Source organism: Barbatula barbatula (genome assembly GCF_947034865.1).
Source record: "Barbatula barbatula genome assembly, chromosome: 16".
In the NCBI taxonomy this organism is placed as follows: Eukaryota; Metazoa; Chordata; class Actinopteri; order Cypriniformes; family Nemacheilidae; genus Barbatula; species Barbatula barbatula.
Genome location: NC_136779.1, coordinates 8,591,775 through 8,604,450, shown reverse-complemented (window position 1 = coordinate 8,604,450; position 12,676 = coordinate 8,591,775). Strand labels below are relative to the sequence as shown.

The following is a 12,676-nucleotide window of genomic DNA, read 5'->3' as shown; positions in this document are numbered from 1 at the left end:
ATCTTCAGTTGTCCTCAGTGGCCCTCACTGCCAGCAGTGCTTCTGCCAGTCCTGAGAGGTGAGCGCAGATATCATGCCCCACGGGTCATGAACATGTGAGGTGTGTGGGGAAAAACGGGGGTGGGAGGAAGTGTGAACAGGCGCTATGTCTCTCTCTCTCTTTATTGGAATGCTGGTTTGGCGGGTGGGGGTGCATGGTCTAGATCCAGGACCTCCTTCCTTCATCCTGCCGGCCACACTTGTCCTGTCAATCCACAGCCACATCCAAAGGATGCTGATAGACCCTCTAAAAATACCCCGGCAGTTCCACTGAGCTTTATCTGTGAATGCCTTCAGAATCAGAAAGGAGCTGTTAGAGGACTTAATCTGGAGGTCAGATGCTACAAAGACCACAAGACCTAAATAATCATTTTAAACTTAATTTTTTGTTGATAATAAATAAGATAAAAGATATTTGTCAAAGAAATGCTTTAATTTAGACATTCATTTGTAGCATATATTTTATATTTCACATATAATAAATAAAACTATATTTATATAGATGTTTCATCGAACGCACGCACCTGGCTCGAAGTTAACTTCCGGTCTGTGTTGATTGATCGGTCTGGCCAGTGGCTAATAATACTATTCATGTTTTACTTATATTATATATTATTATTCTTATTTCCCCTGTAAAGCTGCTTTGGAACCATGCAAATTGTGAAAAGCGCTATATAAATAAAATTGAATGGAATGGAATGGAATGGAATGGAATGGAATGGAATTTTATTATTTTATTTTATTTTTTATTTATTTAGCCTGTCATCAGGAATAATCTGCAGGGACTCTATTCTTTGCGGATGTATTGCAAGTAAAGCATGCATGCGCAGTAATGTTTGTTTATGTTGTTGCTTTGAAACTATCTATACTGTCGTGATCGTGGTGGAAGAACCCAATTGCAGGCAGCGTTGGTGATGAAGGGGTTAAACAGACTTTAATATAAAACACAAAACAAACACCCGCAATGGGGAGAAAACACTACGCAAAACTAAAATACAAAATTGAAAACAAATACTTCCCACATGGGGGGCAAAAACAAACTGCTAGAAAAACAAGAACAAGAAACTAGAACTATACAAACAAGATACAGGAACCAGGAACACCACATACAGCGCAGGGACATGTACAGGATACAAGTAAAACGAACAAGCACAAGACAATAGACATGAGGGCATCTTATAGGAAAACTAACAAAGGAGATAACAATGGGCAGGTGTGGGTAATGAGACACAGGAGGAAAGCAATACTAGGAACGAGAGGGGCGGGGCCAATGACGAGACTGGAGAGAACACATATTATGTCCTGATTGACCATAACATGTTTCTCTCCACATAAAACACGTGGGTCTGTCATGATTCTGCCCCTAGACCAGAAAACCAAGACAAGATTAGGCAGAATCATGACACTATACAGCATAGTTTGGTCTTATGTCCTGTGCTGTGGTTAAAGACATTTTATCATCATTTATACACCCACGTGTCATTTAGAATCTGCATATGATTCTTCTGTGGGACACAAAAGTAGATATTTAGAAAAATGTGGTTTTGAGACCATATAATAGACGGCAATGTTGTTTGGTTACTAACATTCTTTTATATTTTGTGTTTTGCACAAAGGATTTGGAGTGACATGTGGGTGAGTACATGATGTGTTTTATTGACTGACAAATATGAAGTGGTGTGCATGTGTCTATGTGTCTTAACATTTACATTTAGTCACTATCATCCAATGCTTTGTGTCAAATTCTACATGTGTGGTAAGTGATAATGTTTATTTATGTTTTAAATAATAACTAGATTGAAGGGTACAGTCTTCTATACCAACATGGCCACAGTCAGAATACACCATAGTTATATCGCAGGGTAGTTAAAAGAATTCACATAATTACAGCAGCCGCTAGAGGGAGTAAAGATTCCTCACTATCGGAGCAAGAGGAGCTCAAACTCGGCGTGGATGGACAGATGCTGCCTTTGCCAGACCGCTGTAAGCAAAAAACCCACTGTGTGCAATGCATAAGGAAACCAAACTTAGATCAGAAGAGATTGTCATGTAGCAGTTCACACCTTCACCATGATCTAAAATAAGCGATTTTTTAAAATATAAATATTGTTGTGAAAAGATAAAAACATTTCATGTTCTATGTGAAACAAATACAACAATATAAGCAATACAACAAGTTATTAAATGTTAGCATTGTTTATCCAAACAATGATAACAATTCATCATGTGTTCCACATCTGACGTTATTTCAGTTATGTCATTGGTATAGGCTGCCGGTACATCGTTTGATCGTAGTACAAAAATCCCTTTTCTATGTTTTTATCACGATGACATGAAAGTATTAAAGGTTGCCAGTTGTAGCAAATGAAAAAGTTGGCCACTCCTCTGCCTCCCACCAGCCCAACGAAAATAAACGCACTTTTGCCACAATTTACTCTATATTTGGAGTTACTCTGGTGTCCGTGTTGTAACGTTAAGGGAGGAGGGAGGCGAGTACAAAAGTGAAGTAGTGAAGCGCGTTCAACTCCTGAAACACGGACACTTATCCGAGATGGAGACTTTGTCCAAACTCGCCTTAAGTTTATGGATGTATTGTTTATTCCAAACAGATGTCGGACTAGGTACGTTCTCTGGTTTCCAGTTTATTGGATATATTTCTGGTTTCAGATGATTTATTTTCACTATAAAAAAACATGTTCATTCATATGCATTAGGTTGTTCTCTGATCATCTAATATCTAATAAATCTTTCCTTTGATCGGGGGAGAATGTGAAGTGTGTGTTTGTAAAATCCTTTGTGTACGGCTATAGCTTATGTTGACACACTCGGCTCCTTTTATTACAATGCATTACATAATGAAACCGGAGATCAGATACTGTATTCAATTTCTTTTTTCTTAGGCTCCAACATCTGTACTTCTCGAGGTGCCAGCACATGTCAGCAGTGTCTGGCTGTGCATCCTACCTGTGCTTGGTGTTTTGAAGAGGTGTGGTGCTTTACAGTGTTTAATGTGGCATGTTTACTTAAATTGTCATAGGTGAGATTGCAGAGCGAAAAGATATTGAGCAGTTGACATTTGGTAGTATATGTGTCAATGTTTAGATCATTGTTTTGTGAGTATTAAAAAAAGGCTTCATGTGGTCAAATTTCCGGCTGACTGTTCTCCAAGGTTAAGATTTATTTTGTCTTCTTTTATATCAAAACGCCATTTAACCACTTTTGTAGTTTACAGAACAAATGAAAACCACTATTAGGGCAGACTATGGTCTGACCAAGCATTACCAATTGTAATTAAATATTGTATAAACAGTTGAAAATGTTTTCAATTATAAAGCTGTGGAAGCTATGCACAAGTGTCATTTTTTCAAAGTATTATGATGTTGAGGAAGAAAAAGAATGCTGTTTACTTAACACAAGTCTCATATTTTGGCCCCACCAAACATATCTTTACTCTGACTGAGCCAGACCCACCATTGAGGAAGGGACTAAAGTCTATTAAAGGGATAGCACACCAAAAAAATACAAATTCTGTGATCATTTATTTACCCTTGTGGCCAACGAAATTCGGTAGGGAATAATGTTGTTTGCTCACCAACGTTCTTCAAAATATCTTCTTTTGTGTTCTGCAAAGTCATACAGGTTTTCATTTCTGGGTACACTATCCCTTTTACAAAAACTGTGCTACCTATATGTACCCAAACAGGGTTTTGGACACAATGTGTCTGGATCTTCCCGGTGTGACCTAAAGAAGAATCTTATAGAAGCAGGATGCAGCAAGAGAGCACTAGAGTATCCCACCAGCAAAACATCTGTTACAGAGGACAAACCTCTTAGTGACAAAGCCTCTGGATCTACCACCGATGTCACACAAATCAAACCACAACACATGCACATCACTCTTAGACCTGGTGAGTTCGGCTTCAGATGTAACTGGAGTAGATTCTACCATTGTAAAATGTGATAAAGCTACTACGTTTGTGAAAGGCCATTGCATTTTCCCCTTGGATTATATTCTTATTCTCGGTTCCTATAGATGATTCTCAAGTCTTCAAACTTAAAGTCCGGCAAGTTGAGGATTACCCCGTGGATCTGTATTATCTGATGGACCTGTCCTACTCCATGAACGATGACTTGTCTCAGTTACGGAAACTTGGACGGGGCCTGGCTGAAGAGATGAGTAAAACCACCAGTAATCTGCGAATGGGCTTCGGGGCTTTCGTGGATAAACCGGTTTCTCCGTACATGTACATCTCCCCTCAGGAGGCCGTGTTAAATCCCTGCTATTCGTAAGTGATGACAAACACATATATTTACACGCTCAACATAAACATTACAGATGACGGGTGGTAATTACGTGTTGTAAGTGGCCGGTGTTGATGGCAGACAGAATCTGATGTTAAATATTTTGACACACCTCTGGTTGAACTGTCTCTGTGTGGTATCTTTTATGCTGAGATAGACACAAAATAAGCGGTTTTGTAAAACACCTTATTGAATGTTGTGACTCATTTGCCCCAGCAAAGGTTTACAGACCAACACTCGTCACTATATTTGGCATTATGGTTTCACAGTTACTGATGTTATCAACCTGCTTATTTCCTTTGCAGTCATTCACACTAAAATCATATTTTTAACTCTTATCTTTAACTCTTTATGCTTAAAACAGCTGGAAAATCCAACAGTGCTACTAACAACTAGAGTGTATTAGGATACTGGATAATGAAGCTGCAATATCAGTTGTCTGTAGTGCAGTTTATATTGATTTTTTATCGGACGTGCGTGAGCCTGTACCCCCAGTTAACTTTCGGTTTGTGTTTGGCTAGTGTCTAATAATAAAACTATTTTTATTTAATTTATATTTATATGAGTTAATATTAAAATTGTATTGTATAACAATTATATTAAATAAACGATGTGTTGAATTTTGTTGTAGGTTCATTTTATTAAATAAACAATTTGTTGAATGGGTCCTGTAGTTTGGTCACATTTAAACAAACCGTATGGTACATTGACATCTAGTGGTTGAGCTTGGTATCGGACTCTTAATTCAAAATATTGCAGAGACAAGTTTAGCCAAGTAACGGTTCTTCTAGGTTCCCTTTCTAACATCCGAGTTTTTTCACATCATTATCGCCTACTTTCTGATCGAATACGATTTAGTTATCCCCACATCTTCTGGACAATGATGAGGAGAAAAAGGATGACACCATCCTCCCACCGAGTTCATCTCGTCCACCCAGCATCCAAAGTGAAGATCCCCGTCTGCCACGGCTGCTGAATTAGATTTGATGGAAGTCTGCCGCAGAGCCGCGGCTAAACTTTCCATCGAATGGCCCTTTTAGCAGGTGGGCCAAGGGGGCAGAGAGGGACCTCTACGATGGCAATAAAATACACATTTAAATATTTCTGAATACAATTTATTAAAGCAGTGTTATTCTATTCATAAATCCTTTATTTTTGGTCATATTTTTTATTCCCAAAAATATCCAAAAGGACCAATAAGAAATCGTTAAAGTAAACCACCACGTTTATTTCCTTTATGGATTCCATGTGTTGGTCAGAACGGACAACACAATTATGGTAGCGTGCATAAACAGTCAAGGGGGTGTACGCTCTCGCCAGATATTTATTGATGTTCATGAATACAAGAATGTTTAGATATTTGAACTGGAAAAATACAATATACAAATTAAAATACTTAAAAAAAAAATGTATTATCTTACGCCGTAAGAAAACGCATTATTACAAAAAAGTCAACAATCATTTCATTCTCATATACATTATAGAATTCCATACAAGTGTCAGCCTCAGTTTGGCTACAGACACGTTCTCTCTCTGACGGAAGAAGTGAGCCGCTTTACAGAGGAGGTGAAGAAACAGAAGGTGTCTCGCAACAGAGATGCTCCAGAGGGAGGCTTTGACGCCATCATACAGGCAGCTGTGTGCAAGGTTAGAGATTTTAAACAAGTTACAGAGAGCACATACTCTACCGACTACAAATAGCATACTTCACGCTTTTATAAACAACTTTAAAATAGGTTGTTTTTGGCCTTCTTGTAATGTGAGCACTCTTTTTTGACCATTTTTGTCTTCGTTTGTTCTTCCAGGAAAAAATTGGTTGGAGGCCGGATGCATCTCACTTACTAGTTTTCACCACAGATGCCAAGACACACGTGGCGCTGGACGGGCGCTTGGCGGGCATTGTGCGGCCCAATGATGGCCAATGCCATGTGGGCACAGACAACGTGTACAACATGTCGACAACTATGGTACTGATACTGTACAGTGTCTTAACGTATGGTATGTTCAGTGTATTATTGGATAATATGTTACTTGTGAAATTAAACAGGACTACCCATCCCTGGCATTAATCACAGAGAAAATGTCTGAAAACAACATCAATCTCATTTTCGCTGTGACCAGCCATGTAGACTCACTATATAAGGTAAAATGCCAGACTATTCCTTTTTATATTATTTTGAGGCTCACGTTAAATGACTTTGGCCTGATCTTTCTCTTCTCACTGATCTCTCTCTTTTGTTTGTTACTCAATATCTCATGCAGAATTACAGTGAACTAATTCCTGGCACTGCCGTGGGGATTCTGTCTGAAGATTCGCACAATGTCATCCAGTTAATACAGGACGCATACGCTGTGAGGCCCCTTTTTACTAAGAGTGATAGTTCACCCAAAAATGACAATTTTGTCATCGTTTACTCAGTCTGTTCAAACCTGTAATACTTTCTTTCCTCTGCAAAATAAAAAAGAAGCTATTTTGAAGATGTTTGCTAACCGAACAGCAATGGCACCCATTCACTTCTATTGAATGGACAAAAAACCTGTCAATGGGTGCCAGTTAACATCATACTTTCCAGTTCTGCGGAAGTAACAAGGTTTGAAATGACAAGAGGGTGAGTAAATGATGACATATTTTTCATTTTGGGGTGAACTGTCGCTTTAAGGAGGTTTGTGCTCAATACCAGTTACTTTATGAGAGTTCTCTCATCCAGATTTCTTCTTCACTCAGAGCTTTTTGTTTTTACTGATCTGTTTGTTTGTATACAACAGAAACTGCGCTCCAAGGTTGAGCTGGAGCTTTTGAATGTTCCTGAAGAGCTCAGTCTTACATTTAATGCCACTTGTCTCAACGGAGAGGTCATCCCAGGACTGAGATCTTGCTCTGGACTCAAAAGAGGAGATACAGTCAGTTTCATCTCCCTCTCTGTATCTTTTCATATCTCTATATCTCACCCTATTCACACTTGCTATCTTATAAAATTATTTGTATTGTGAAGTATTTATCCATTCGTCCCTTCTCGTCAAGTTCTGTCATTCCCACTTTTCAACTGTATTTGTTCTACAAAAGGAGGAGGATGAAGAGGAAATGCTATATCTAATGTGCAGTCATCTGCCACCCTCGATAAATGAATTGCATGAATGTTTGCGGTTTTACTCCCTTCCTAACCCAAGAGTTAACTGTAGACAAACACACATACAGTACAGGACAAAAAGGCGTAATGTCCCATTACTCATTTTGCTGAGTGTGTCTGGACATCAGACTTGCCTGTTTCCTGTTCTCTGCTGTGCTGCTCTGACTCACGCTACCCTGCCCTCGGTTCAGACTGTCTGTCAATCACGTATTGTCTGCCCAGTCACGCATTACTGTATGCTTAGCAGACTGCACACTCACTGTCAAAACTGGAATGATAAGACTCATATATATATATATATATATATATATATCATATAGACGCACACACATACACACACACACACACAGGTTTTTATACATGGCTACTTTGACAATGATAAATAAAACATAGTTTTATTGAATTTTGAATGCTCTGTCCCGTCTATCCAGGTGTCGTTTTCAGTAGAGGCTCGGGCCAGGGGCTGCCCCAAACAGAAACGCAAGACCTTCACCATCAAACCCGTAGGCTTCAAAGACACCCTGCAGATCACAGTCAACTTCGAGTGCGAGTGTAAATGCCAAGCGAAGGCCGAGCCTGACAGTCCCGTCTGTCACCATGGCAACGGCACCTACGAGTGCGGAATATGCCTGTGTAACCCGGGACGACTGGGCCCCAGGTGTGAGTGTGCAGAGGGAGACTACAGCCCCACCAAGCAGGAAGCCTGCAGCGGGCCGGACAAAGTGATCTGCAGCGGCCGAGGTGACTGCGTGTGCGGGCAGTGTGTTTGTCACAATAATGATTTCGGCAAGATGTGGGGGAAAAGATGCGAGTGTGATGATTTCAGCTGCCTGCGGTATAAAGGAGAGCTCTGCTCAGGTAGGATCAAAATTATTTTGGAAATAAAGTGTGTGTAATGTGAGGAGAGTTTACCATCTAAACTTGAGTTTGAGTTTAAAGGTAAATGGCCCGGACTAGTTTCAAAAGTTATCTTAAAGGAATAGATGACAGATCCTGTTATTATTTATTCACCCTCATGTTGTTCAAAATCTATATACAAATATTTTTACTGTGAGACACGAAAGAAGATATCTTGAAAAATGTCTCCATAGTTTTTGTCCATAGAATGGAAGTCAATGGGGGCCATTGTTGTTTGGTTACAAACGTTGTTTAAAATATATTTTTTTGTGTTCGGCAGAAGAAAGAAAGTCATAGTGACATAGTAAATTATAAAATAATATTTTTTTGTGTGAAGTATCCCTTTAAGTAACCAATGGTAGAAAGTACTGTATACTGTACGAATACAGAATGTGATGTAACTTGTGTTTCGTGCTACACATTTTACGAAAGCCTCTTTTTTTCGAGTTAGATTCTCTGCATCACCTCACCTCGAAAGAATTACCTACAATAACACTAAAAGGTCTCTTGCTCCTCTTATAAATAAACATGCTCTGGGGAAATTGGCAGGCTATACTATGTGTCGACCTGTTTGAGTGTTTGTTCGAAAAATTAGGTGTTGATGTTCCATTGAAATGGGTACATAGTTTATGTAAAATGACTATTTTGCACAACTGCTATTGTTACTCTCGTGAAATGTCCAGGGTTGGTTTGTTGTTAAACAGAACCAGATTTCTTTAGCCTTTTTTTAGAAAGATTTCGTAATGTATCCAAGTTTAATACAATTGCTGTGGCCTGGTTGGCTGTCAGAAACTTAAAAAAGATGTATATGTGTTTCTTAAGGCCTCAATAGGATATTCCCAAAAGTCCAGTGTTATCCAGAAAAAAACTTTTCTGCATTGTCATTCACTGAGGATGTCACTGAACTAATAATAGCCCAATGCGGGAAGAAAAGTCATGTCCTGGTTTGTTTTTCTGTGAAGAATAGTTATATGCCAAATGCTGTTTTAGTTGTTTTGCATTTGGTTAGCCAAGTCACAAACCCCTCCTCACCACAGTCATCCAATGTAATAATCGCACACTATCACACGTGTTTATACTGTACACGTATAAACCACACACAATGAGGCCTCAGCCTCCCCTTAGAAAAATACAGTCATGGGAGTAAAGCGAAGTATATGAAGCTTATCATCGCTGTTCTTAAATCTGTCACATTCTTGACATTCCACAGCACCATATGTCCTTTTTTAGAAATGAAATTCGTTTTTTAGGCAACAGTAAAGCGCAATGTAGTTTGTCAGCCATGTTAAGCACAGTATTTGGGAAAGATCCATGTTTGAATGTTTGGAATGTATAACTCCTTACATTATTATGGGCTCACATTCAAACTAACCTCACTGAAAGTCAAACATAATGAAACATTATTTATCCAAGGATAAAGGTTCACAGAACATTTTACACATGTGCCCATCTGAGCTTTGTACAGTCATTTTGTGCTCTGGTCATCTGGTCACTTGTTTCCATCTTTGTGTGATTCCCCCTGTTATGTCTCATTCCAGGTCATGGAACATGTTCCTGTGGGTTTTGCCAGTGTGATCCAGATTGGAAGGGGGAAAACTGTAACTGTTCTACTCGCACAGACACCTGCATGTCCAGTTTAGGGCTGCTGTGCAGTGGGCGTGGCATGTGTGTTTGTGGAAGCTGTGAGTGCACTCAGCCTGGGGCCTACGGCTCCACCTGCGACAGATGTCCAACTTGTCCTGATGCCTGCACCTTGAAGAAGTGAGTGTTTTACTGCCAACAGAAAATAACATTTTTATAAATTATCAATATATTAGCGAATAAATAAGGGCTACATTTAAAAAACTTTAAGAGGGTACCACACTCCTAGTAATTCTGCAGTATGTTAAGTTATCAAAAATGTTCACAGGTAGTTGACAAATGAAATGTACCATGTGTCCTATGGTGTGACAGCAAAAATGTATAAAACAAACAGTTAATAATATATTATTTTATGAAACTTTATATTTATAACATAAAATATTGTAAGAGAGATTTATCTTCATTGTTTTTTTTCATTTTCTTTTTCATTTTTGCTGTCACACCATAGGACACGTGTATGAGGCGCCATATAGGGTTTAAATCAAACTGCACTTATGAATACATATATAAAAGCGTGCATACACACATATACATGTATAGTATTAGACATTGTTAAGACTACAGTATCCCATAATGCAACACATGTGAGCTGGCCTTCTATGTCATGAATAGGAAATGATATCAACTGATTTTTAATGTCTGTTTCTGGATTTCTCTTTTTTTTACTGGATTATGCTTATGATATTTTAAGACATAATTAGATGAAAAGCTGTTTTTTTCAAGCTGATAATTAAATAATTATCTTAGAAAACATGCAACTAGACGAGGTCATGTGACTACAATTGAGTATTTTTCTGTTTTTTGTTGACATTTCATTTTATTTAAAAAAATCTTTTTATTCTAGGGATTGTGTCGAGTGTAAACACTATAAAAGAGGTAAACTATTTGACGATGAGACATGCGGTCGAATCTGCAGAGATGAAATCAGACTGGTGGATGATCTGGGTACTGTTATCACATTTGCTTTGTCATTCATCAAAACAAATCCTATTGTAATTTAATTCACAATAATAAATTGCTTTATATACCAATCATGAAAGACCTCTGGATATTCTGACCCTCTTTGTAACCATATGTTACCCTATAGTGTTTCATGATAAGAATGCGGTCAATTGCACCTATAAGGATGAAGACGATTGCGTGCAAAGGTTTCAGTACTATGAAGACAACAGTGGCAAATCCATCTTGTCTCTAGTCAAAGAACCAGGTAACTCAACGCTAATGCTTTCCCCGCTGTGTTTCTGAGTGTTAGAGATGTATTGAGAGAATTTCATTTTCCAGGACTTTACAAGTATATGGATGTGTGTTCTGTGTGGGTATTTAAGGCTGTAAATACAGAAGCCTGCTGTCAGGAGTCTGCTGCTGTGCTTTAATGGACCCATATGTGAAACATGGGCTCTATTAGCTACCTAGAAAGTAACACATCTCCAGAACCTAGGGAGCACGCGTCTTGTAAAAGCAGCAATAAACAACATCCAAGCTACTAAAGAACATGCTGACACAATGCAATCCATACTGACTAGTCAAACAGGAAGTGAAAAATCTTAAACGTGTTTAGTGAACTTCCGGCGTCTTTGGAGCACAAATAAAGATATTTAGGTGACATCCGAGAGATTTCCTGTCCTCCTCATAGACATCATGCTGTCAGTTTTTGACAAGGTCCAGAAACGTATTAAAGACATTGTTAAATTTGTCCATAGTGGCTCTGTTGAATGTTTTAGAGGCGACAAGAATGTTTTATGGGCGAAAAACAAACCAAAATACAGAATTATTTTAGGGGACATGCACCATGCCAGGTTCGGCGCACAAACCTAATATGCTTGCGTCAAAGTGCTCTCGTCTAAGAAGAAGATGAAAAAGAAGTGCTCTTGTGAACGCGTGCCATACACTGACAAGACAGAGGAGAATATATTGATAAAAGTCTGTATTTTGTTTTGTTTTTCGCACATAAAGCATTCTCGTCACTTCAAAAAAATTCAACAGAGCCACTATGCGCGGATGGGCCAATCTAACGATGTTTTAAGTACTTTTCTGGACCTTGGTAAAAACCTGCAACTGGAAATCTCTTGGATGCCACCAAAGTATCTTCATTTGTGCTGCGAAGATGCAGTAAGTTCTCTAAACATGTTTAACGTCATGTTTTTGGGGTGAACTTCCCCTTAAATACATATAAAACAACAAGTCAGATCTGATTGCATTATGGGCAGTGCTCTGATGTGGCGCGTTGGCACTTCGGGCGACCCGAGTTCAAGTCCCGGCTCGAGGTCCTTTCCCGACCCCTTCTCTCCCCCACTTTGCTTCCTGTCATCTCTCCCACTGCACTGTATGAATAAAGGCAAAAAGACCAAATATATATCTTAAAAACCTACAAAAAAATATTGAATATAATATGGCAAAGAATGCATTTCATAATGCCACCTTTTTCTATGTTGATTCAATGTTTTCATCTTCCACTGACCTCTTATAAGCTAATATATTTCTTCTGTGTTCGCCGTGTTTTTTCACAATAATGGTTTTCAGTTATCTTTATTTGGGGACTCTGCAACATCCATTTCAATTAATACATTCATTTTTATTGATTAGCTCTGATTTTAAAGTCCTCTCTCACCCACAATCCATTTTTCAGACTGTCCAAAAGGTCCTGATATTTTGGTGGTGCTCCTGTCAGT

At 38.7% G+C, this 12,676-nt stretch overlaps 1 protein-coding gene across 1 annotated transcript in view; it reads left to right on the top strand.

Moving 5' to 3' along the window:
* The first annotated feature begins 2,478 nt into the window (after window positions 1–2,478).
* The window catches only part of itgb3b (integrin beta 3b), an 11,706-nt gene continuing 1,508 nt past the window's right edge, over window positions 2,479–12,676 (top strand). The window contains exons 1-14 of the mRNA XM_079476964.1: window positions 2,479–2,660; window positions 2,940–3,025; window positions 3,743–3,947; window positions 4,073–4,325; window positions 5,826–5,988; window positions 6,147–6,308; window positions 6,389–6,484; window positions 6,604–6,693; window positions 7,108–7,242; window positions 7,901–8,327; window positions 9,905–10,127; window positions 10,852–10,952; window positions 11,095–11,214; window positions 12,634–12,676. The exon at window positions 12,634–12,676 is cut by the window's right edge and continues 124 nt beyond it. Of these exons, the coding sequence (XP_079333090.1) occupies window positions 2,591–2,660; window positions 2,940–3,025; window positions 3,743–3,947; window positions 4,073–4,325; window positions 5,826–5,988; window positions 6,147–6,308; window positions 6,389–6,484; window positions 6,604–6,693; window positions 7,108–7,242; window positions 7,901–8,327; window positions 9,905–10,127; window positions 10,852–10,952; window positions 11,095–11,214; window positions 12,634–12,676 (2,174 nt within the window). The 5' untranslated portion in view covers window positions 2,479–2,590. The remainder of the gene's footprint in view (window positions 2,661–2,939; window positions 3,026–3,742; window positions 3,948–4,072; window positions 4,326–5,825; window positions 5,989–6,146; window positions 6,309–6,388; window positions 6,485–6,603; window positions 6,694–7,107; window positions 7,243–7,900; window positions 8,328–9,904; window positions 10,128–10,851; window positions 10,953–11,094; window positions 11,215–12,633) is intronic.